Source organism: Schistocerca nitens, chromosome 5 (assembly GCF_023898315.1).
Source record: "Schistocerca nitens isolate TAMUIC-IGC-003100 chromosome 5, iqSchNite1.1, whole genome shotgun sequence".
Classification (NCBI taxonomy): Eukaryota; Metazoa; Arthropoda; class Insecta; order Orthoptera; family Acrididae; genus Schistocerca; species Schistocerca nitens.
This window is the reverse complement of record NC_064618.1, coordinates 134,297,663-134,320,181: the sequence shown is the minus strand read 5'-3', so window position 1 is coordinate 134,320,181 and position 22,519 is coordinate 134,297,663. Positions and strand designations below refer to the sequence as shown.

Sequence of the window (22,519 nt, the reverse complement as noted above, 5' to 3'; positions counted from 1 at the left end):
AAAAATCTCTGAGAGTCATACCTCTACATTCCATCTCTCACTTCTTTTTGGTTATTTCTATTATGTTTTGCTTACTTTTATTTGATATTTGTGTTCTCTATAAATAATTTTTTTCCTTCCTTCCTGCTAAGTCATGCAGCACGATGTGTGCATTTTCCAAAATTTTCACTTGGGGAGTGATGAAACATGTGAAAGCTGATCATCCTTTATACGAAGACCTTTTAAATATTTCAGATTCTTCAGTTCCTTGGAGTGTTACACTATGAAAGCACTGTTACAAATCTTATGGTCATAAAACACTGATTGAGAAATCAATAGGGCAATATACAGTTACAAGTTCTCAAATAAAAAGTCTATATAAATATATTTTTGTATGCACAAAAGAACAAGCACATAATGAACCAGCATGACAACAGATTTATCCATATGGTGCTCTTACCTTTAGCACATCAATTTTGACCTCTTGTGAGGTGCTGCCTTCTTCTTCACAGGTAGCACCAATGGTGTTGAGGAAATCGGCCTCTTGAAATGCTAGGTAGAACTGCTGCCGGTCCAGCTGTCCTCTGCAACAATCACCACATGCTCACTATGCCTCTCTCAATTAAGAAAAGTTGTTTATCTACTTCTCAAGCTCTGCAGTCAAATCTTCAAAGAATGACTCACAACATATAGATAACATTAGGTGACTAAATTGCTGGATTCTGAGGATTGTCTTCCCCCATATGAGGTATCTCAAACAGAATAACCGCCTCCATGTCAAACACGTTTTTGAAAATGTCATGTGAAACCCAACTCAATTTTCTCACATGACTTGCTGAAAGCCATGCTTTAAGCCAGTCAGGCAAATGCAGTATTTCTTGACTAAAAAAAAAACACTCTGTATCCCACCTACACTTATTACTGAATGTATGATTGATTGCGGGTATCAAGCAAAATGTGGGACACTGGAATTAAGCCTTTGTGGTAGGAGGGAGGGCACAGCATGTCATTGTGGATGGTGGGAAGTGTATTGGGAGCCTTGATGTTCATGTTATATATAAATGATTTTTCAGACAATATTAATCATAAGCTCAGACTTTCCACAGACGATGCAGTTGCCTGTAATGAAGCACAGTCTGAAAAAAAGCTGCACAAATATTCAGTATAATATTGATAAAATTTGAAAGTGGTGCAAAGATTGGCAAAATTTTTTAAATCTTCAAAATGTAAAATGGTGCACTTCAAAAAACAAAAAAAAAATCATAGTATCCTATGACTACAACGTCAACAAACCACAACTGGAATTGGTCAACTCTCACAATACCCAGGTTTAACAGTTTGTAGAAATATGAAATGGAATAATCATTTAGTCTCAGTCAATTGTGAAGCAGGTGGGAGACCAGTTCATTGATAGAATACTAGGGCAATGTAAACAGTTTATAAAGGAGACTGCTCACAAAACACTTGTGCAATCCATCCTAGAATACACATTTTCAGAAATAATTGCAGCCAGTTGCCATTTGTGACGACTCAATTTTCATTGTGCCCTGACCAATACCAAGTAACTTAGTGACTTATCACGAGATGGTACACACTTTTAATAATTGACTGTAGCATTATGGGGCTCGTTGCGTACCTGTGGCAAGATGGAAAAACAAAATAAGTAAGTACTGAATGTGGAGAGGTTCAGGAATTTTTTACATCATAAGGTGAACTTGAAGTCTGTACTTACAGTTATTAGCATTTACAAGTTCAATCCTTGATACATATCATTTTCGAAAACATAATCTTACAATCAGTTGATGTACCATCTGATAGATGTCTAGGAGACTTGGATATTTTTCGAGTGTGTGGAACCAAGGACTACCAAGGGATATTGAACTCATACAGAGAAGGGCAGTATGAATGGTCACAGGTCTGTCTGGCCCATGAGAGTGTGGGGTCACATAATGTGTGAAGTTGCACAAGGTTCTGTTCTGGGTTTACTGCTTTTCTTTATGTTTGTCAATGATTTGTCACCAGACATTACATATGACATAAAAATTGTTCTCTTCGCAAATGACAAACACATTACTGTGAAAGACATGGAACGTAATATAAAGGATAACAGAGTAGTCAGTAAAAAGAGCCCATAGCTCTCAGAGTACTGATTATGCTTAACTTGCACACAACATAATGTATACAGTTTCTGACATGGAACTATTGTAAAAGCAAAATTTTATTGTTTGAAGATGACCAAATGGTCAGTGAAGCCAATCATTTTAAATTCGCAGGACTGGGTGTAGCTGGACGGCCTTCTTAGAAGTATCATGTTGAAGATCTCGTGCAGAAACTGAATGCTGCTTTCTCACATTATAAGAACGATGTCCAATGTCTCTGAGACTGAAACACAAAAGCTTGTTTACTTTGCTTACTTCCACTCCAATATACTGTTGTTGTTGTTGTTGTTGTTGTGGTCTTCAGTTCTGAGACTGGTTTGATGCAGCTCTCCATGCTACTCTATCCTGTGCAAGCTTCTTCATCTCCCAGTACCTACTGCAACCTACTCCTTCTGAATCTGCTTTCTTGTATTGATCTCTTGGTCTACCTCTACGATTTTTACCCTCCACGCTGCCCTCCAACGCTAAATTTGTGATCCATTGATGCCTTAAAACATGTCCTACCAACCGATCCCTTCTTCTAGTCAAGGTAAGCCACAAACTTCTCTTCTCCCCAATCCTATTCAATACCTCCTCATTAGTTACGTGATCTACCCACCTTATCTTCAGCATTCTTCTGTAGCACTACATTTCGAAAGCTTCTATTCTCTTCTTGTCCAAACTGGTTATCGTCCATGTTTCACTTCCATACATGGCTACACTCCATACAAATACTTTCAGAAACGACTTCCTGACACTTAAATCTATACTTGATGTTAACAAATTTCTCTTCCTCAGAAACGCTTTCCTTGCCATTGCCAGTCTACATTTTATATCCTCTCTACTTCTACCATCATCAGTTATTTTGCTCCCCAAATAGCAAAACTCCTTTACTACTTTAAGTGTCTCATTTCCTAATCTAATCCCCTCAGCATCACCCGATTTAATTTGACTACATTCCATTATCCTCGTTTTGCTTTTGTTGATGTTCATCTTATATCCTCCTTTCAAGACACTGTCCATTCCGTTCAACTGCTCTTCCAAGTCCTTTGCTGTCTCTGACAGAATTACAATGTCATCGGCGAACCTCAAGGTTTTTACTTCTTCTCCACGAATTTTAATACATACTCCGAATTTTTCTTATGTTTCCTTTACTGCTTGCTCAATATATAGATTGAATAACATCAGGGAGAGGCTACAACCATGTCTCATTTCCTTCCCAACCACTACTTCCCTTTCATGACCCTCGACTCTTATAACTGCCATCTGGTTTCTGTACAAATTGTAAATAGCCTTTTGCTCCCTGTATTTTACCCCTGCCACCTTCAGAATTTGAAAGAGAGTATTCCAGTTAACGTTGTCAAAAGCTTTCTCTAAGTCTACAAATGCTAGAAACGTAGGTTTGCCTTTTCTTAATCTTTCTTCTAAGATAAGTCGTAAGGTTAGTATTGCCTCACGTGTTCCAACATTTCTACGGAATCCAAACTGATCTTCCCCGAGGTCCGCTTCTACCAGTTTTTCCATTCGTTTTTAAAGAATTCGCGTTAGTATTTTGCAGCTGTGACTTATTAAACTGATAGTTTGGTATTTTTCACATCTGTCAACACCTGCTTTCTTTGGGATTGGAATTATTATATTCTTCTTGAAGTCTGAGGGTATTTCGCCTGTCTCATACATCTTGCTCACCAGATGGTAGAGTTTTGTCAGGACTGGCTCTCCCAAGGTTGTCAGTAGTTCTAATGGAATGTTGTCTACTCCGCGGGCCTTGTTTCGACTCAGGTCTTTCAGTGCTCTGTCAAACTCTTTACGCAGTATCTTATCTCCCATTTCATCTTCATGTACATGTTCTTTCATTTCCATAATATTGTCCTCAAGTACATCGCCCTTGTATAAACCCTCTATATACTCCTTCCACCTTTCTGCCTTCCCTTCTTTGCTTAGAATTGGGTTGCCATCTGAGCTCTTGATATTCATACAAGTGGTTCTCTTCTCTCCAAAGGTCTCTTTAATTTTCCTGTAGGCAGTATCTATCTTACCCCTAGTGAGACAAGCCTCTACATCCTTACATTTGTCCTCTAGCCATCCCTGCTTAGCCATTTTGCACTTCCTGTCGATCTCACTTTTGAGACGTTTGTATTCCTTTTTGCCTGCTTCATTTACTGCATTTTTATATTTTCTCCTTTCATCAATTAAATTCAATATTTCTTCTGTTACCCAAGGATTTCTATTAGCCCTCGTCTTTTTACCTACTTGATCCTCTGCTGCCTTCACTACTTCATCCCTCAGAGCTACCCATTCTTTTTCTACTGTATTTCTTTCCCCCATTCCTACATAACATTATATTTTGGGACAACTCTGTGCCCTCACCAAGAATACTCTTAGCCCAGGAACATGTGGTCAGGCCGATCTGTGGTATAAGTTTGCAAATTTTCTGTACATCATTGTTCAGATGTCTTTGAATTCCAACTCTGCCATCCCAGCACATACATTCGATCATGTGATTTGTTGCTGACAGTATGGACTCATTTAGAAGAAACTGCAACATTCATTCAGTGAACATCAGGTGGAAAAATGGTTGATACTTCCTTAAGCATTGCACAGAAAATCAGCACTATTCAGCAGGTTTCATATTTAATATGCTTCTAGCGGAAAAAAATTGATAAATCTCAAATATTCAAATCCAAAACAAAGTTTTCCTAGCAGCACGCTCCTCCTGTTCTGCACAGGAGTTCCTTGCAGTGCTTGAGAAATTTTCTCTGTTCTATTCGTATACTTTTTCATGTTTTATGAATTCTTTCTTTATAAACTTTCTAAGAGAATTAAAGTAGGAGCTCAAAAAATAGAGGTGGTTAGGAGTTTCAAGAACCTAGGGGAATGGATTGAATGGAACAACCTTGAACGGAAAGTAATGGAAGCAAGAAGGAGCAAAATGGAACTAGCTTTCCAGAAAACAAAAACACATACAATAATAAAGCCCTCTCTTGGAACACCAAAATAAGGCATTATAACACAGTAATTAAGCCAGAAGCACTCTATGCAGCAGAGACACTAGTCATGGGGAGGAAAGGGCAAATGGAGAAATTGGAAATCAAGGAGAAGAAAATTTTGAGGAAGACCATGGGTCCCAAATTCCGAAATAACTAACAAGTTTTCTATAGAAATGAATCACTCTATGCAAAGTCAGAGAGACTCTCTTTGACTTCTTTTTTTTAAAAAAAAAGAAGAAGAAGAAGACTAAACCCAATTGGTTTAAGGTAGTGGAAAAGGATTTGAAGAACTCCAGATTACCAAAGTCATGTTAAAGAATGGTCAAGCCAAGACCGTGACCAAAGACAAAACTAAGAGGTTCCAAGTTAAGATCAACACCAGGAAACTGATTCAGATATCAGAGGAGGAAAGAAATAAGAGATCAGATACAATGAAGAACTATTGGGTGAAAAAGAGAGCACAAGCACCTAAGAAGTGATTGATCTGACCCCCAAAGATGGGCGATTCGAAGTGAGGGGGGGGGGGGGGGGGGCTTCCATGATCAAGTAGCTTTGGTTCGCATGGTCTCATTCTGATAAATAAATAAATAACTTGAAGAAGCTCCAATAACTTGTATAATGGCAAGTACACTCTGCCATGCATTTCACAGTGGTTTACAGAGAATGGATGCAGATGTAGATAAATGAAATGTGATCAAAAAGCAATGGGAATTTTTGTTTTTCTTAAATAATCTTTATTTATTCAGCAACATCAACTTCGTCCGCTTCAAAACAATCCCCCTCAGATATAATAAACTTGTGTCAGCACTATTTCCAATCTTGGAAGCATTTCTGGAAATCACTTTTCATTGTAGGGTTCAGCTCCTTCAGTGATTTTATTTTTGTCACATCACCGATGGCAAACCTTTCATGGTTCTCTTCTATCTTGGGAACAGAAGAAGTGGCAAGAGGCCATGTCTGGCAAATATAGTGGCTGAGGCAATGTAACGGTTTTATTTCTTGCAAAAAATCCACAAACAAGCTTTGAGGTGTGAGTGCAAACATTATCATGGTGCTATTTCTGTTAGTTTTTTTACCATAATTCTGGTTGTTTTCTTTGGATTGCTTCACGCAAATGGTGCAATACTTCCAGGTAGTATTCCTTATTGACTGTAGTACCATAAGACAGGAACTCATGACGCACTTTCCCACTGTAATTGAAGAAAACAATGACAAGGACCTTCACAACATGTGATCAAACATGTCAACTTTTTTGGTCTTTGCTCTTCAGACTGTTTCCATTGGGATGATTGGGCCTTGGTTTCGATGTTATACCCATATCCCCATGTTTCCTTACCTTCTTTAGAAGTTCTGGACCATTACAGGCTTCATACAGCAATTACTGAGTGATATCTAGGCAATGTTTTGGGTCACAATTCAACAATCTCATAAAAAAACTTTGCTGCTACATGTTTCATGACCAAAATATCTATAAAAAAAAGAAATAGGTTTGGCATGGGCCAAAGGATATGCTGACGTAACCAGCAACAGCAACCTCTCTGATAGTCATTTGGTGATTTTCCAGAACAACTTTCTTTACTTCTTTCACACTGTCACTGATAACTGATGAGCTAAGGTGTCCAGGGCTGTCTTCGTCTTCAACATCTTCTCGATCCTCTTTGAAATATTGATATCACTTGTAAACTCTTGTCTCACTCATAGTAGATTCGCCAATACCCACAGTCAGCATTCCAAATGCAGTGCTTCACTTTATGCCATTTTTCAAGCAAAATTTAATGCAAATCCTTCAACCCATCTTTTTCAAAAGTAAAAATTCACTGAGCTCTTGAAAAGACACATAACCAATTCAACTATCAAAACTAAAATAACTATTCAAAACAAATGAAAATGCAAACTTACATCAGGAACATGTGTATGAACACCATGAAAAAATGTCTGAAAATTGGATATATAAAGCCTATGAAATTAAAAAATTTTGATTACTTTTGGAACATGCCTCTTGTACTGTTTTATTTTGTTAAAAAGGTGATAACTTATGTCACATTCTAGTACATCACTGGACACTTCAAAATGGTGTGCCTGTGGATTTCGGTACGCCAATAGTAGGCTAGTGGAATGGCTGGTAGGCAACAGCTTGAAGAGCTCATGGAAAATACAGTGGCAGTTGCACAGAAATGTAACCTTGTCACGAGCACTGGGTGATTCCACCCTGTTGTTCTGAAGGGGCAGCCACTTCACTTGGCTGTCCCCCACCAATCTGCAAACTTCAAGCATTCTCATTACTCTCTCTCTTTGCCACATAGCAAGGCTTTGCAGTCTTCGTGTAGCACAGCTGAAGAGGAAGCCCTTTATAATCAGGCAGGTGCAATTATAAGCAACACCATTAAATTTTTGCTGAAACACGCAGACAAGGAAACAAGAATCTCATTAAAAGCTGTCCTTGCGTGGGTTTCAGGAAACACTGTGCATTAAAGTAGGAGGGGGAACATATCTTACGTACTTCCCACTGTATCAGAAAGATGTGGAAGGAGGAGAAAATTTTATTTTTTACGTAATATTCCTGAACAGCTTGTCAGGTGGCTGACACGTAATTTTCACATCACATGCGTTCTTTATCATACATGATCATTATCGAAGTAAGTGATGTAGTCCACTATGCTATATTTTTTACTCGTATTTTGTTTCCTGAGATTGCTTTTTAGAAGTCCTGGTCAATATCCTTTATTTGTGTGACTATTCTTTTTCTGTACTCTAGTGAGGAACTATTTACTTTAACATCTATGAGTTTCATTCAAATGAAACCTGGTCAGTGCGTCTACCTTTGCCTTACACATAAGGTGGCACCACGTAACTGCGGGTATGGTGGCACCACTTATTGGTAGAGAGACTGTTGCATGCGCACTGTTTGATGTTGCGTAGCACCAGTGTGGTTTCATGCTGAAGAGAAGGTGGTCACACAAGTTATCGTCCACTACTGAACATGCAGGCGAGTAAGCAGGAACAATGAGGAGTGATTCAATTTTTGCCAGTGGAGGGAGTTGGAGGCCGTGAAATGTATTAACGGATGAAGGCCATATATGGTGAGTACAGTCTGTGTCGTTCAAGTGTTGTGGAATGGCACAAACAATTCATTGAGGAGTTCGAGTCACTGGAAGATGATGCTCGTCCTGGACAGGCTCATCATGTCATCACACCGGAAATGGTTGTGGAAGTGAATGCTTTAGTTTTGGACAACCACAGAATCACCGTGGATGAGATCCATCAGTTACTGGGTATTAGCGTGGGCACCACCCACACCATAATGCATCATGTTGCCCACTAACTGACCCTGAACAGCGCAATACTTGATTGGCACTGTCTTTGAGTCATCTGCAACGTTATCATGAGGAAGAATACGGCTTTCTGTCGCGTACTGTCGAAGGCAACGAAACATGGTGTCACCATTCTGAACTGGAAAACAAGCATCAGAGCAAGCAGTGGAAATATGCGACTTCACCACCTCCAAAGAATCAAAGGCTGTGCACACCAGTTCTGGTAAGGTCATGATGCCCTCCTTTTTTGACCATAAGGGCCCACTGCTTGTCAAGTTCCTGGAATGGGGAACCACCGTCAATGTCCAGCTTTATCAATCCACTTTACACAACCTTAGACGAGCCATCAAGTCGAAACGCCGAGGCATGTTGTCCAATGGCGTTATCCTCCTGCATGATAATGCCCGCCCAAACACAGCCAATGCAGTGAAGATGACATTGCAGCAGTTTTGGTGGGAAATGCTGGAACATCCACCATACAATCCCAACCTTTCACCGTGTGACTTTCATGTGTTCGACCTCTAAAACAAGCTACTCATGGACATTGATTTGCAATGGACGACGAAGTGTGTGACTGGGTCCAGGACTGGATCTGACAACAGCCTACTAGCTTCTTCAAGGATGGAATTGACCAGCTAGTGTCGCAGTGGGATAAATGTGTCAACAGTTTTTGTGACTATTTTTTAGTATGTGTACTGGGTATAGCTACATTTTTGAGTTAGTAAAATCGTTACCATTACTTTACACTAGTGACCAGGTTTGATTTGAATGCACCCTTATATAACTGTCAAATTATTGGCTGTACTGACAGAATCTGTTAAAATGACCATTTTCAGACTAACAAGTTGTAGCTTACTACACAAGATGTGTGTTTATGCAAAGGCTTCAGCTGTCAGGCTGCAACTCCCATATCATGTGGTCATTCACAACAGAGCCACCACCACAAGTGTTGTCCTCTTCTGCTTCTCTACTGCACCTTCTTTGTGGATGCAGATCCAAGGTATATTGATTGCCTTCTACCCAGGGGCAGTACTTTCCTGCAGCCAGACATTCATGCCACATGAAAGTTCTCATGTGGCCACTTTTTTATACAGCTGAAATCCAGGTCTTATGGAACTGCTAACTGGTGAACACATACAATCCCCTCTCCCCCAAACCTGCTGGAGTGGGACCACAATTAGTAGTCATCCTACCTGTTCTTGATATTGGGGCATATAATTGTTTCAATAGCCTTCCTTGTTTTCCACTGTTGCACTTACTGTCTTCAAGCAAGAAAACAGGCTTCTTGAAAACTGATATACTGATCACATTCCAGGTGATGTTTGACTGTTATTGATTTGTTGGGTTACCCCAATCATAAGTAATGCACATGCTCTGACATCTCAGTGTTAATTAATCTCCTGGTTTTGCCAACATGAATGTTGCCACATTCATATCAAAGTTCATAAATGCCTGCACAGCGAAGAGCGTCTTGGAAATCCTTCAGCAGACATCTCAACACTGAACTGTTCAATGACATATTTGAACGTAGCATAATTTGTCACTCGATAACTGAAATGAGACGGTATATATAGTGAAGATTATCACCAGAAGCTACCAGTTTAGTTGTTCTAAAATGATTCACTGGAAGACAGTTACAACTTTAGCTTTATAATTGTTTACTGTTTCATTGTGACATGGGCTAACATCCAAAAAGATTTTATTCATACATGTCATATGATAAAAAATGGATAAAAACAGATGTTCAGTAGTATGTGTACCTAAGTAACACAATACCACAAAAGTCTCTAATATACTGAGAAAAAATGTATACAAAACAAAATGATTGTGCCACAACAAAAGACTTTCAGCTTGGATATGAAAGTCTGGAAATTATCAGTCACATTTTCCACTTGTGTTGGAAGCTTGTTGAGAACAGAATCCACATAATAGCGTGCACAAAGTACAATGGTTAAGTATTATCCAAGCACAAATCTTTTACTGATCTCTCATTCACAGCATGAATCCTGTTGCTCAATTTGTGTGATTCTGCAGTATTGACGACAAATACCATAAGAGAATACTTGTATAGGGATGACTAGAACACCTAGGCAAGAGACCAAGGTGTCTTCTTAGGAAGATTCTGAGTCAAATGACATTGCAATTAAAATGAACTGACATCTGTTTGAATTGCCGCATTACTAGATCTTGTCAGAGTTGCTTTGAATAGCGCAGACCCAAAAGAAACCGGATTGTTGTCATAAAAAATTTATTGATGAACCTTTTTAAAAAAATTAATTCAGTCACCTTCAAAATACTCCCCATTACATGCAATGCACTTGTCAAGTCTCTTTTCCCACTGTTGGAAGCATGTTTGGAAATCTTCAAGTTGGATATTGTCCAGTGCCCTTTGCGAAGCTGTTTTTACCGCATCCACATCATCATAACGCTCCCCTTTTAGCGTTTTTTTCATTCGTGAAAATGGGAAAAAGTCGCACGGGGCTCGGTCCGCCGAATACGAAGCGTGGGGAACGACAGATCACCTCTGAGATGCCAAATAGTGGGTCACTCGTAAGGCCGTGTGTGCTGGAGCATTGTCATGATGAAGAAACCAGTCACCTGATCGCCAAAGTTCCGGGCGTTTCCTCCTCACATCCTCTCGCAGACGCCTTAAAACATCCAAGTAAAAGTGCTGGTTAACAGTCTGGCCAGGGGGTACGAATTCCTGATGCACAATTCCACGAACATCAAAAAAGACAATGCTCATCGTCTTCACATTTGACCTCACTTGCCTTACTTTTTTTTGGTCTGGGAGAATTGGGAGTCCTCCACTGGCTTGACGCTTGCTTGGTTTCTGTGTCATACCCGTAATACCAACTCTCATCCCCTGTAATGACTTTGTTCAAGAAGTTTGGATCACATACAATCTCTGTTTTCAAGTCCTGACACACATTCATGTAGATGGTTTTTTGCTCCTGTGTGAGAATGCGCGGAACAAATTTAGCAGCAACACGTCTCATGTGCAAATCCTCACTCAAAATCCGCTGGCACGAGCTCCAACTGATTCCTGTCTCTGCTGAAATTTGGTTGATCATTTGGCGACGATCCTCGTTGATCTTTTGACAGACCTTTTCAATGTTCTCCTCATTTCGCGATGCTGAAGGGTGTCCAGAACGAGCTTGGTCTTCAACACACGTCTCACCACGTTTAAAGTGCCCAAACCACACGAAAACCTGTGTGCAGCTCATAGTGTCCTCCTGGAAAGCTTCCTGAAGCATTTGGTGTGTCTCTGTTACAGTTTTTTTAAGCAGGTAATAAAATTTCACACACACTCTTTGTTCTTTTAAAGTTGCCATAATGACTTCGCAGAGGTAACCCACCAACAGTCAGGGAAACACAATACCGCACTTGCACGTTCAGCTCTACACTGATGCCACCTGCACAGCTGTTTCATGAAGGTCTCTACTAACACCATCTAGTGTGAGAACCCTGCACTACGTCTACGAGTGGCAGCCCCCTCGGGGTCCGGTTTCTTTTGGGTCCCCCCCTCGTATTTATTCTCTCTCACTCTGAGACATGTTGTTGTTGTTGTGCTCTTCAGTCCTGAGACTGGTTTGATGCAGCTCTCCATGCTACTGTATCCTGTGCAAGCTTCTTCATCTCCCAGTACCTACTGCAACCTACATCCTTCTGAATCTGCTTAGTGTATTCATCTCTTGGTCTCCCCCTACGATTTTTACCCTCCATGCTGCCCTCCAACACTAAATTGGTGATCCCTTGATGCCTCAGAACATGTCCTACCAACCGATCCCTTTTTCTGGTCAAGTTGTGCCACAAACTCCTCTTCTCCCCAATCCTATTCAGTACCTCCTCATTAGTTATGTGATCTACCCATCTAATCTTCAGCATTCTTCTGTAGCACTACATTTCGAAAGCTTCTATTCTCTTCTTGTCCAAACTATTTACCGTCCACGTTTCACTTCCATACATGGCTACACTCCATACAAATACTTTCAGAAATGACTTCCTGACACTTAAATCTATATTCGATGTTAACAAATTTCTCTTCTTCAGAAACGCTTTCCTTGCCATTGCCAGTCTACATTTTATACCCTCTCTACTTCTACCATCATCAGTTATTTTGCTCCCCAAATAGCAAAACTCCTTTACTACTTTAAGTGTCTCATTTCCTAATCTAATACCCTCAACATCACCCGACTTAATTCGACTACATTCCATTATCCTCGTTTTGCTTTTGTTGATGTTCATCTTATATCCTCCCTTCAAGACACCATCCATTCCGTTCAACTGCTCTTCCAAGTCCTTTGCTGTCTCTGACAGAATTACAATGTCATCGGTGAACCTCAAGGTTTTTATTTCTTCTCCATGGATTTTAATACCTATTCCGAATTTTTCTTTTGTTTCCTTTACTGCTTGCTCAATATACAGATTGAATAACATCGGGGAGAGGCTACAACCCTGTCTTACTCCCTTCCCAATCACTGCTTCCCTTTCATGTCCCTCTGAGACATACTTCAGCCAATATTAAGTCAGTTTAAACACTTCCACTGGGGCAATTACCATCACCGAGCAGCAGATATGGTTGCTGTCTCCACCAAGCATACAATGGTGGAAGACTGGGGAAGACTCTGCCACATTCAGGAATATATTAGGGATTGTAAAATATTAATGAATGTTCTCACTGCTCTTCTTGTTGTTCCCAACTGAAGTGTATTAATTATCTAATCATGAAGGTAATCACTGTTGCTTCATCCAAAGATCGACTTGTGAATCCCCACATGCATCTGCACAAATAAAAAACAACTGAATGAAGGTAAGAAAAAGCACTGGTTTTAGGGTCTCCTAATGCATAGTTCGATTTTAGATTGTTGGCTATGTCACCATGCAGGGACTAACCAATGCATCCGTCACATTAACCTTAAATAAAATCAGTCATATTTAAAATATGAAGGCAAGAATTTGCAATAAAATAATGTTCACTTCACACAGTGTTTCAAATTTTTAAGAAACTGAGCTTATTCCAGAAAACTAAAATATCTCTTCACACTGCTCACAATAGTTTCAGATTAGAATATACCTGTCAGCGTGATAGCCTCAGTAAGCTGACTAGCATCATTTGTTTGGTTAAGCTTTAAAAAAATCCATTAAAAATACTAAAAGTCACTTCAGCACAATTCTAAGATGAATTTCTGTGAGTGCTAACTAACAATATTCTAAGTGTTGATCACTCTCAAAATTACCTCCAGTTTAGACTAAGTCACCTAACCCAAAAATTATTCAGAGGCATTGTGCTGAAAATGTTCCAAAGTCTTTGTGACCATCATGCGAAAATACTACAAGACGCAATGAACCACTTTGTCCAGTGCAGATTTTTTCTAAGACCACACAAGTTACAAATATTTCAGAGCCCTTGCAATCGTCATAGCAAAATTTTTTACAAGTCTATGACCAAATACTTAGAAAATATTTCTGATACACAGATGAAGCGATGTCCAGTCACACATGTCTTGTCTGTTTGTGAAGTCCTCTTCGACAGACAGCCAAACACCAAGTGCACCCTTGTGAAAATGCTTCAGCATTAGACCATACTTACATTCATTCATTCTTCCATAAGATGTGACTGTTTTGTTCAGACCTTTGGCTTTCCCATAAATATTGCTGTTATCTCAATACTTGAGAAGAGAATTTCTTTTCAATATTGTTTACTCCTTATTCAAGAAGAAAGTGTCTTTATACAGAGATGAATTCTTACATTGTACTTAAGACGTGTTGGAACAGATGTAATCTGTCTTGTTAAATATACCTGTTCTACCAAATCTCTGTGAACATTTCTTGTCTGCCACACCAGGAGGACACAACAGATTGGTGCTGTTGGTGAATGGTTTTGTGGCTCTTGTTCCACCCCTGAAATCATTTCCCGTGTCCTTTGGTAATTACGTATTTGTTAAACTACACTTTTATCCACTTATTGCTCCCATATTGGATGTTTTCTTGTGTGTTTCTTTCACCCCGCCGTCCCCATCACTCCACCAAGTACTGCCCTCAACCCTAAACTGCCGCGGTTTACTCCTCAACACACAGCACCTGCACCATCGCCCACATTGATCATCCCTTATCATTCTTCCTCTAACCGTTCCCAGAACACCTCCATCATTAAACCTCCTCTCCCCCACCTGGCTCAGCCTCTACCTACTCCACTTATGCACTTTTGGCTCTTTTCAGGGTCTCACCCTTACACACATTTTAAGATTTCTCTTCCCATGCCTCATCCACACACCCAATATCCAAATGTAACCTACATGCTTTCACACAACCAAAATTAATGCCAAGTGGTTTCGCACAAACAACAGTCTATTCTCAGCACTCCTGCATAACCTATTTCTCTCCCAGGTGGTTCCACACAACAAATTTTTATCCAAAGTGCTTCCACACAACACTTATTTTTTCCAAAGTGCTTCCACACAACACTATTTCGTCCAAAGCGATTCCACACAACACTATTTTGTCCAAAGCGATTCCACATAACAAAATCTTATCCCGCATGCTATTGCACAACACTTTTTAATCTCAAGGGCTACTGCACAACCAATTTTCCTCGCCAGTGCTTCCACACACTGATACTTCCATCTTCTTCTCTGCATTTCCTCACCGAGTTTTCTACTCTCTATGTCCAGTCTGTCATGGCATATGGTCTTCTTACAGACTGGCTACAGGCAGCCTGTTCTTTGACCCTGCCACTCTGGGTCCACCCATACCAGCTACATGGTCACAGCCACTGGACATCCCAGATGCAGCTGGACGGTCGCTGCTCCCATCCGTGGCCAACCACATGGGCAGACTCTCAGCAGCTTTGCACACCATCTGCTGGGATCCAGCCTTCTCCACAGTTGTCGAGGGACAGGCCTTGCACCTACCCAGCCAGCAACCAGCTTTAAATCTGAGGGAAGTGGTCACATAATTCATAAGGTCAACCTTCCCACAGACAGACACAACTCTACCACAACCTGCCTGGCCACCACACGGCATCCCAGGCAGTGATGAGGTCGTTGGTCCTATGGACCTATTCTCTTCCACAGAACACCTGACTGAAAGTATCATGGTGCCCAGACTGTATTTAGGTTGGCACTCGGGGCATGGCAAACAGTTCACTCTGCTTCCTCAGCCAGGTCCCAAATGCAGACACATTCCATCAATCAAGAACTCAGATTGGAGCGGCCCCAAAGAAGATGCGATGTTTCGTATCACTGATAGTTAATGGACTTGCAAGAGTTCTTGTCTTTGTTTCTATCCCAGACTTGACTGAGTGTCATCATGATGGAGATTTGAAACCAGGCTGACACATACTGAGTCTAAGTGTACAATATTTTATCTGTGGATTGGCCCATCAGGGCTTGAACCTTTGCTAGTATAGTGTATTGTGTATTTACCAATCAGTGACATTTTCCACTAGTGTTGTTTTCTTCCTAACAATCTTGAGCATTAGTCCATATTTACGTTTATTTGTTCTTACACATGAAATGACTTTTTTGTTCAGGCCTTCGGCCTTCCCATAAGTACTGCTGTTATTTCAATACTTTATAAGAGACTTTCTTTTCAATACTGTTTATTCTTTATTCAAGAAGAAATTGCCTTTGTAAATTGATTAATTCTTACATTGTATATAATACACATTCAGATAGATGTATTCTTTTTCTTTTTGTTCTATCGAGTGAATGTGAACATTTTTTGTCTTGCAAACCAGGGGGACAAAGCACAGAGGATGAAAGAGGCACTGTAATTGGAAGAGGAAGGATAAAGGCTATAAAATATGTGGACAATGAAGCAGTGCTGATGGACTCACAAGAGGAGCTACAGAAGATGTTGAAGAGTACTGCATAGAGGGCGAGGAATATGGAATGAAGATAAAAGTAAGAAAGACAAAAGTGATGAGAATAAACAAGGAGGAAGCTCCAGTTATACTCCTAAATGGAAAAAGAGATAGAACAACCTTTAATGATGTGAAATGGAAGCTGTGCAGAAGAAATAAGGAGAAGGATATCTATGGGAAACAGAGCACTTGAAAAGATGAACCAGTTACTAACATCTACAAGAAGTACAATGGAACTATGGAAAACATTTGCTAAATTTTATGTCTAGAACGTAGTGTTTTACAGCAATGAATCATGGACACATAAAAAGAAAGATATTTAGAAACTTTGGAAACATGGCTATAGAGAAGAATGCTAAAGACACAGTACACTGACAGACTTAAGAAGTAATGAAGAAAATAGGGGAACAAGGAAGATTATTGGAAGTGATTAGAAAGAGGAGAAAATCTACACTGGGGCATGTACTGTGCAGAGACTGCCTGCAACAAAGAATTATAGACATAATGGGGGAGGTATGACAGGGAGAGGTAGGAAGAGAATTGAAATGACGGATGACACTAGAAGATGGCGAACATAAAAACAGATGAAGGAAGATACTCAGAACATCCTCTGGTTAAAACCTGTCACGATATAGGTACACTGAAGAAGAAACAACAAAAATGGACACTGACAGTTGAGAGGATCTAGACGACTCAGTAACAGTGAAATGAAAATCAATGTAGGTATTAATTCACCTCGTTGAAGGAGTGGTAATGAATCCAACAAGCAATTTGCTGAAAGAGTATTCAAAATGAAAAACACACAGGATTCACATATTTCCCAACAATACAGAGTAGAAGCTATGTTCCAATCTTTGTATACACTGAAGGTATATCCAAAACACCACACAATTCCGAGCATAATGTTGCCCGATTGCACTCCTTAACAGTAGGCACACTAATTCATAAGCTTATACCTGGAGTTAAGGATATTACTATCACTATATGCAAAAAGTGTGAAAGCTGCATGAAGACTAAGTTTGCATCAGGACAGAGGGTGACAAGTGTTGGCATTTGGAAGGCAAAAGACAAACAAATTTTATATCCCTCAATTATTTATAGTTACAGAGCTCCTGGTATGAAAAGAGATAACGAACTTGCAGAGGAAGTAATTCAGAGGTAGTGCTGTTCATGTGCATGTTGTTATCAAAAAGGATTCAAGAAATTAAAACTTAAATGTTTTCCAACTCTGTCAGTTAAAATTACTTTTGCTGGTCAGAAACTTGTGGTGTTTATATCTTCTTCTTCTTTTCCTTCATTGTTTGTCCCGCTTGCCTGTGGGGTCCATTACATGAGTCCATTGTCTCCATTTCGCTCTATCACGGGCTGCATCTGGGTGGATGTTCACACATGTAAGGTCTTTATGAATTGTATCAGCCCAACGTTGCTTAGGTCGTGCTTTGGGTCTACTACCGATGACTACAAGTATGTAACCCTCCTTGGCAATAGAGTCATCACCACCCCGTAAAACATGCCTAAACCATCAAAGATGGTGGGATAGGCGATGCTTGTGACTGGACTGCATAGGTGGTGGTGGTGGTGGTGGTGGTGGTGGTGGAGGGATGTATCCTGCATCAGGGTGTGTTACAGGGATGTGAGCCTGAGGCAAGCGGATGGGAGCAGGGATGGAGTAACAATGCAGAAGAAAATTGTGTAGATTCAGTGGACAGTGGAATACCACTGTGGGAAGGGTGGGAAGGATATTCTGCATTTCGGGGCATGATGAGAGTTAGTAGAAACCCGGCAGTTGCTCCAGTCCTGAGTCATACTGAGTCACAAGGGGAGTGCTCCTTTGTGGCCATGCAGTGAAAATGTGGGAGTTGGTAGGTGACTGGAGGGACAAGGCATGAGAGATCTGTTTCTGTAGCTAGGGAAGGTAATTTCAGCCTGTGAAGGCTTCATTGGGACCCTTGGCATATTAGGAAAGAGACTGCTTGTCACTACAGATGTGATGGCCATGGATGGCTGGACTGTATGGGAGGGACTTCTTGGTATGGAATGGGAGACAGCTGTCGAAATGGAGGTACTGATCGTGTTTGGTACGTTTGAGACGGACAGACATACTGATGTATCAGTTTTTGAGATGGAGGTCTACATCAAGGAAAGTAGTTTGTTGGGTTGAGGAGGACAAGGTGAAGCAAGTGAGGAGAAAGTGCGAGGTTCTAGAAGAATGAGAATATATGTGTCCTAACCAGTGGCATCTCATGAATGAATCGGGTGATTGTGCCAAACTGAGGAGCAGGAGGGGGGACAACCGCACAGACCTTCATGGGAAGTGTTGTGCTGAGGGGGAAGTACTGAAAACGTGTTTTGTTTGTGACAGTCATCTGCTATGGTCAAAAATTTCACAGGGAAGAACACATTTTGCTCAGCAATCACCTAACATAGCGAGTACAGCAAACTGTAATAAACGTACTAGCTTAACGAACGACGAGTTGATCAATAAGTTTTTTGTGTACTTTGCACTGTTTAATGACCATTTTGAGAACCACCACCTGATCTATATCAGCCTGTGTGTCTATTGTGAACGGACAGTAGTCACAGGTTCTACTCTAAACTAATGTTTTGTATGTCAGAAATTCTGAAGATGTAGCATTCAGCTGTTCTTGTCACGATGTCCCTAACACTGTATTTGACTCCTGTACCACTGCTGCAGACTCTGCAAAGATGTGGTGAGTTCTTAGCAACAATACTGCTACTTCTCCTTGCTCCTGCAGTGCCTGTTACTTCGTTGCCTTGTTGTAAACTGTTTAGTAATTCCACTTCTGATTTGTTGTCATTAACTAATATGTTGCTGTTTTTTGTGTTAGAAGTAACATTGACAAAAATGATTTTACAAGAAAATCTAATATTAGCCTCTTTTCTGAAATTTATTACTCACATTCTGTAATTAAATTGTATAGCAAGCTTCCTTTTAAATATGTTTTTTGAACTGAAAAAGAATTTTCAGCTCATTTAGTCGATAAGAACACTGAATGGTAAACTTTTTAGCAAATAACACCATTTTGAAAAGAAGTTACAAAACACACCCTTTGAGAACTGGCAGCTACTTTTAAAAGTAGTGATTTATACATGCCCAGTAGCAATTTGTTGCAATAACATTTCCACAAAAGTGTTTAAACATTTGACAGTATTTTCCACTTCTGTAAAAATATAAAGAGAAATGAAAATTGGGTACAAACACATTAGTGATTTATGTTGACGAAGTCACATTTTTTTTAGAAGTAATTACAACCTTTTGAACACTGATGTAGAGGTTTGAAGAGTTTTTTTGAATGTTTGAGAGCTAAAGAATGACTTTTCTGGAAATTACGAACAGTGAAAACATTACAGTCTTAGGCCCTTCTAATTTTGGCACAATTTAGGCAGCCTTGTTAGTACCTTTCAGACTTGTTGGAGGTAACAAGAATAGAAGCTGGTCTCCAGAGCAGGGTCAGCTACACTTACATCTATATTACCGGTATGGTCATAGACAATGGCTGATTTTGAAAATAACAATATTGTTACTGAGGAAGCCATACATAATGTAGAATGATACACAAGTTGTTAATCATAAGGTAGATTTGTTCTTCAGACTGATACAGGTTTGCTTGTAAGTAGACTTAAGTCATTCAGTATTTCCTGTGACTGCAGGGTTCCCACAAATTTCCCCAAGTGAAATTCCCTAATATTTCCCTGATTTCCAGACAAGTTTTAGCATTTTTTCCTGACAAATTTTGAGATCTCAAGAGTAAGTTGACAGTTGACAATCTGTCTTGACAGCTACGGTACAAGTAACAATAGTGCAAATGAGGAAATATCTATAAACAAGAAAAACTTGCAAACAGATGGTGTTTCCTGATGTGAGCAAAAATCTTAAGTGCTAACATCATCTTTTGTAATGAACTGTTTTTAGATGGAGAAAGTCAGCCAAATGGTATATATGTTTCATTAAGATCACTAATGTTATTTTATTTCAACAGAACAAAAATTTGGTGACAAAAATTCGCATTTCTTTGGAGTTGCACGAAATATTTAAAATACCTACACTGATTTCAAAATATGTCTCTTGAAAGAAGTGTATAAGGCGAGGAAGAATAGTGTAAAGCAACACTGTAGGTGACCACCAATAAAATGTTGGTTCTAATATATTCATTATTGTCGGTTATTACTCACTGTGTTATTACGCCACATATAAACAGACCCAGCCTGCGGGCAAATCGATAGGAGCAGATCTGACAGGTAGGGCCTGCACATTAGTGGGAACCAAATGGCTTCAGATCAGCAGGCCTGATCCGTTACAGATATCTGCAGAAATGACATGAGGTTTTGGCCCATCGTGGAAGTCCACTCGTGTGGCCAGCTATTCACAAGTCACAGATAGCATGTTGATGAAATGAGACCGCAGTGATCAATCCAAGAAACAGATAACTTGTTCAAATACTCTGAGAATCAAGAGTAATGATGACAGCTACCAGCTCAGTGTAAAGATGATTGCTGAGCCACAGAAAGACATGTAGAAAAGACAATCACACTCTCACAACAAAATTTTCAGCCATAGCTTTTGTCAGAAAACGAGAGCGCACACACACACACGTTCACACAGTCACAACTTATGCACACCGGCTGCTGCGTCTACAGTCTGAGAATCAGATCCAAACAAACCACTCTTCATGCCTCTCTGCCTCTCGTCGGCAGCTGCTAGGCTAGTGGCAAAAAGTGGTGACACCACTGACTACATTCTGAGGGGATGGTGGGAAGGGGAGAAGCAGTAGTAATGAGGGAGTAGGGTAGCGGCACATGTACTCAGCTGTAACCAGCCAGCGACTATGCATCACACCTCAGGAAGCAAACCATTTCATCTACTGAGACAAAAATGAGACTTTTCCAGTGGTTCTTTTCTTTTCCAAATTACTCTGATATTTCCCTGACTGAAATTCCCTGATTTCCAGAACCTGTGGCAACCCTGAACTGTGTGTTTCTTAGATTGATCGTTTTAAATGCTGAGGAAGAGTTTTCCACTGAAGACTTATACAATGGAATTGTCAACATCAAATATGATAATTTACATACTTCATTGAACACTGAAATTGGGCCATTCTTATTAATACTAATGGAAGTACCTCATACACATTCTTTGAAAAGGACTTGGGTGAACAGTACAGAAGAATAATGTCCTTTTTCAAAGCAATATAGTCTACGAATGGTCCACAAATTGACGACAGTTCACGTAAAAGTTGATCACGAAATTTTTCTTGTAAATTTCATAATTCTGAGAGTAAAGATATCAATTGATTCAAAATATTGACGATGATAAATGCCCATTTCTGAGTCATTTGAATGCAGTCTCTTCACTCTCTTTTTACAATTTGTATCATCGTTCTGAGTCACAGATTTCCAAAAAATATATAAAAAATGTGTTTCCTGCCAAATTGCAAATGTTCTAAAATCCTCTTAATCTTCTTGCTGCAATACACATCATAGTTTTTCATGTGCAGTATATACAAGACATCTGTGTAACTGAACAGCTTTCAAAATATTTCCAGCATGAAGACTGACTGGAAATTGTGCAGAAAAAACAAAATACACTAAGACTTCACCACTGCATCACTGTCCCAGTTATAATTGTTATTCGGAACTCTGTCAAAGAATTGTAGGGATTTGACTTGTGTTCTTCAATTGTGTAGACCAACTGGGATGAGAAGTTCCACCGAACAGGTGAGGGATGGAAAACTTTCTCTGAACAAGTTCCTGTAATGCACAACTTCTTTCAGAACACAGAATAAATGAAGAAATACCATTCATAATTTGCAAAAATATTTTACATTCCTGAATATTAAAGATGCTTTATTGCGAAACCGAATTCAATACAGGGGCATATATCTTGACAAAACCTTTCTCTGCATGCTCTTACTCAGTACTGAAGCTCCACTAAATGTCTGGTTAACCAACTTCTCTGCAATGGCAAATTCATCAACTGTGTGTTCATCTTGAGCAAACAAATCATTAGTGGTTCTGCCTACACTGTCATCAGTAAAGCCAAAGAATTTTTTATTCACACTATCTTTATGAACATAATGCAGAATTATTGACAGTTGCAATTTACACAGTATGTCAGAAGTTTCGCCAAGCATTATGGTTACAAAGACTGCCAATTTTATTTCTTGTTTCAGTGATTCCTTAACTATCTCAGAAATAGCTTCAATAATTTCATTTTGT

General features: G+C 39.8%; 1 protein-coding gene across 3 annotated transcripts in view; it reads right to left on the bottom strand.

Annotated features, from left to right (window-relative positions):
• LOC126259859 (vezatin-like) overlaps window positions 1-22,519 on the bottom strand; it is a 117,882-nt gene that overhangs the window by 5,109 nt on the left and 90,254 nt on the right. For all 3 annotated transcript variants that reach the window (XM_049956915.1, XM_049956917.1, XM_049956916.1), the window contains one exon: window positions 440-563. In XM_049956915.1, coding sequence (XP_049812872.1) covers window positions 440-563 — 124 coding nt within the window. The remainder of the gene's footprint in view (window positions 1-439; window positions 564-22,519) is intronic.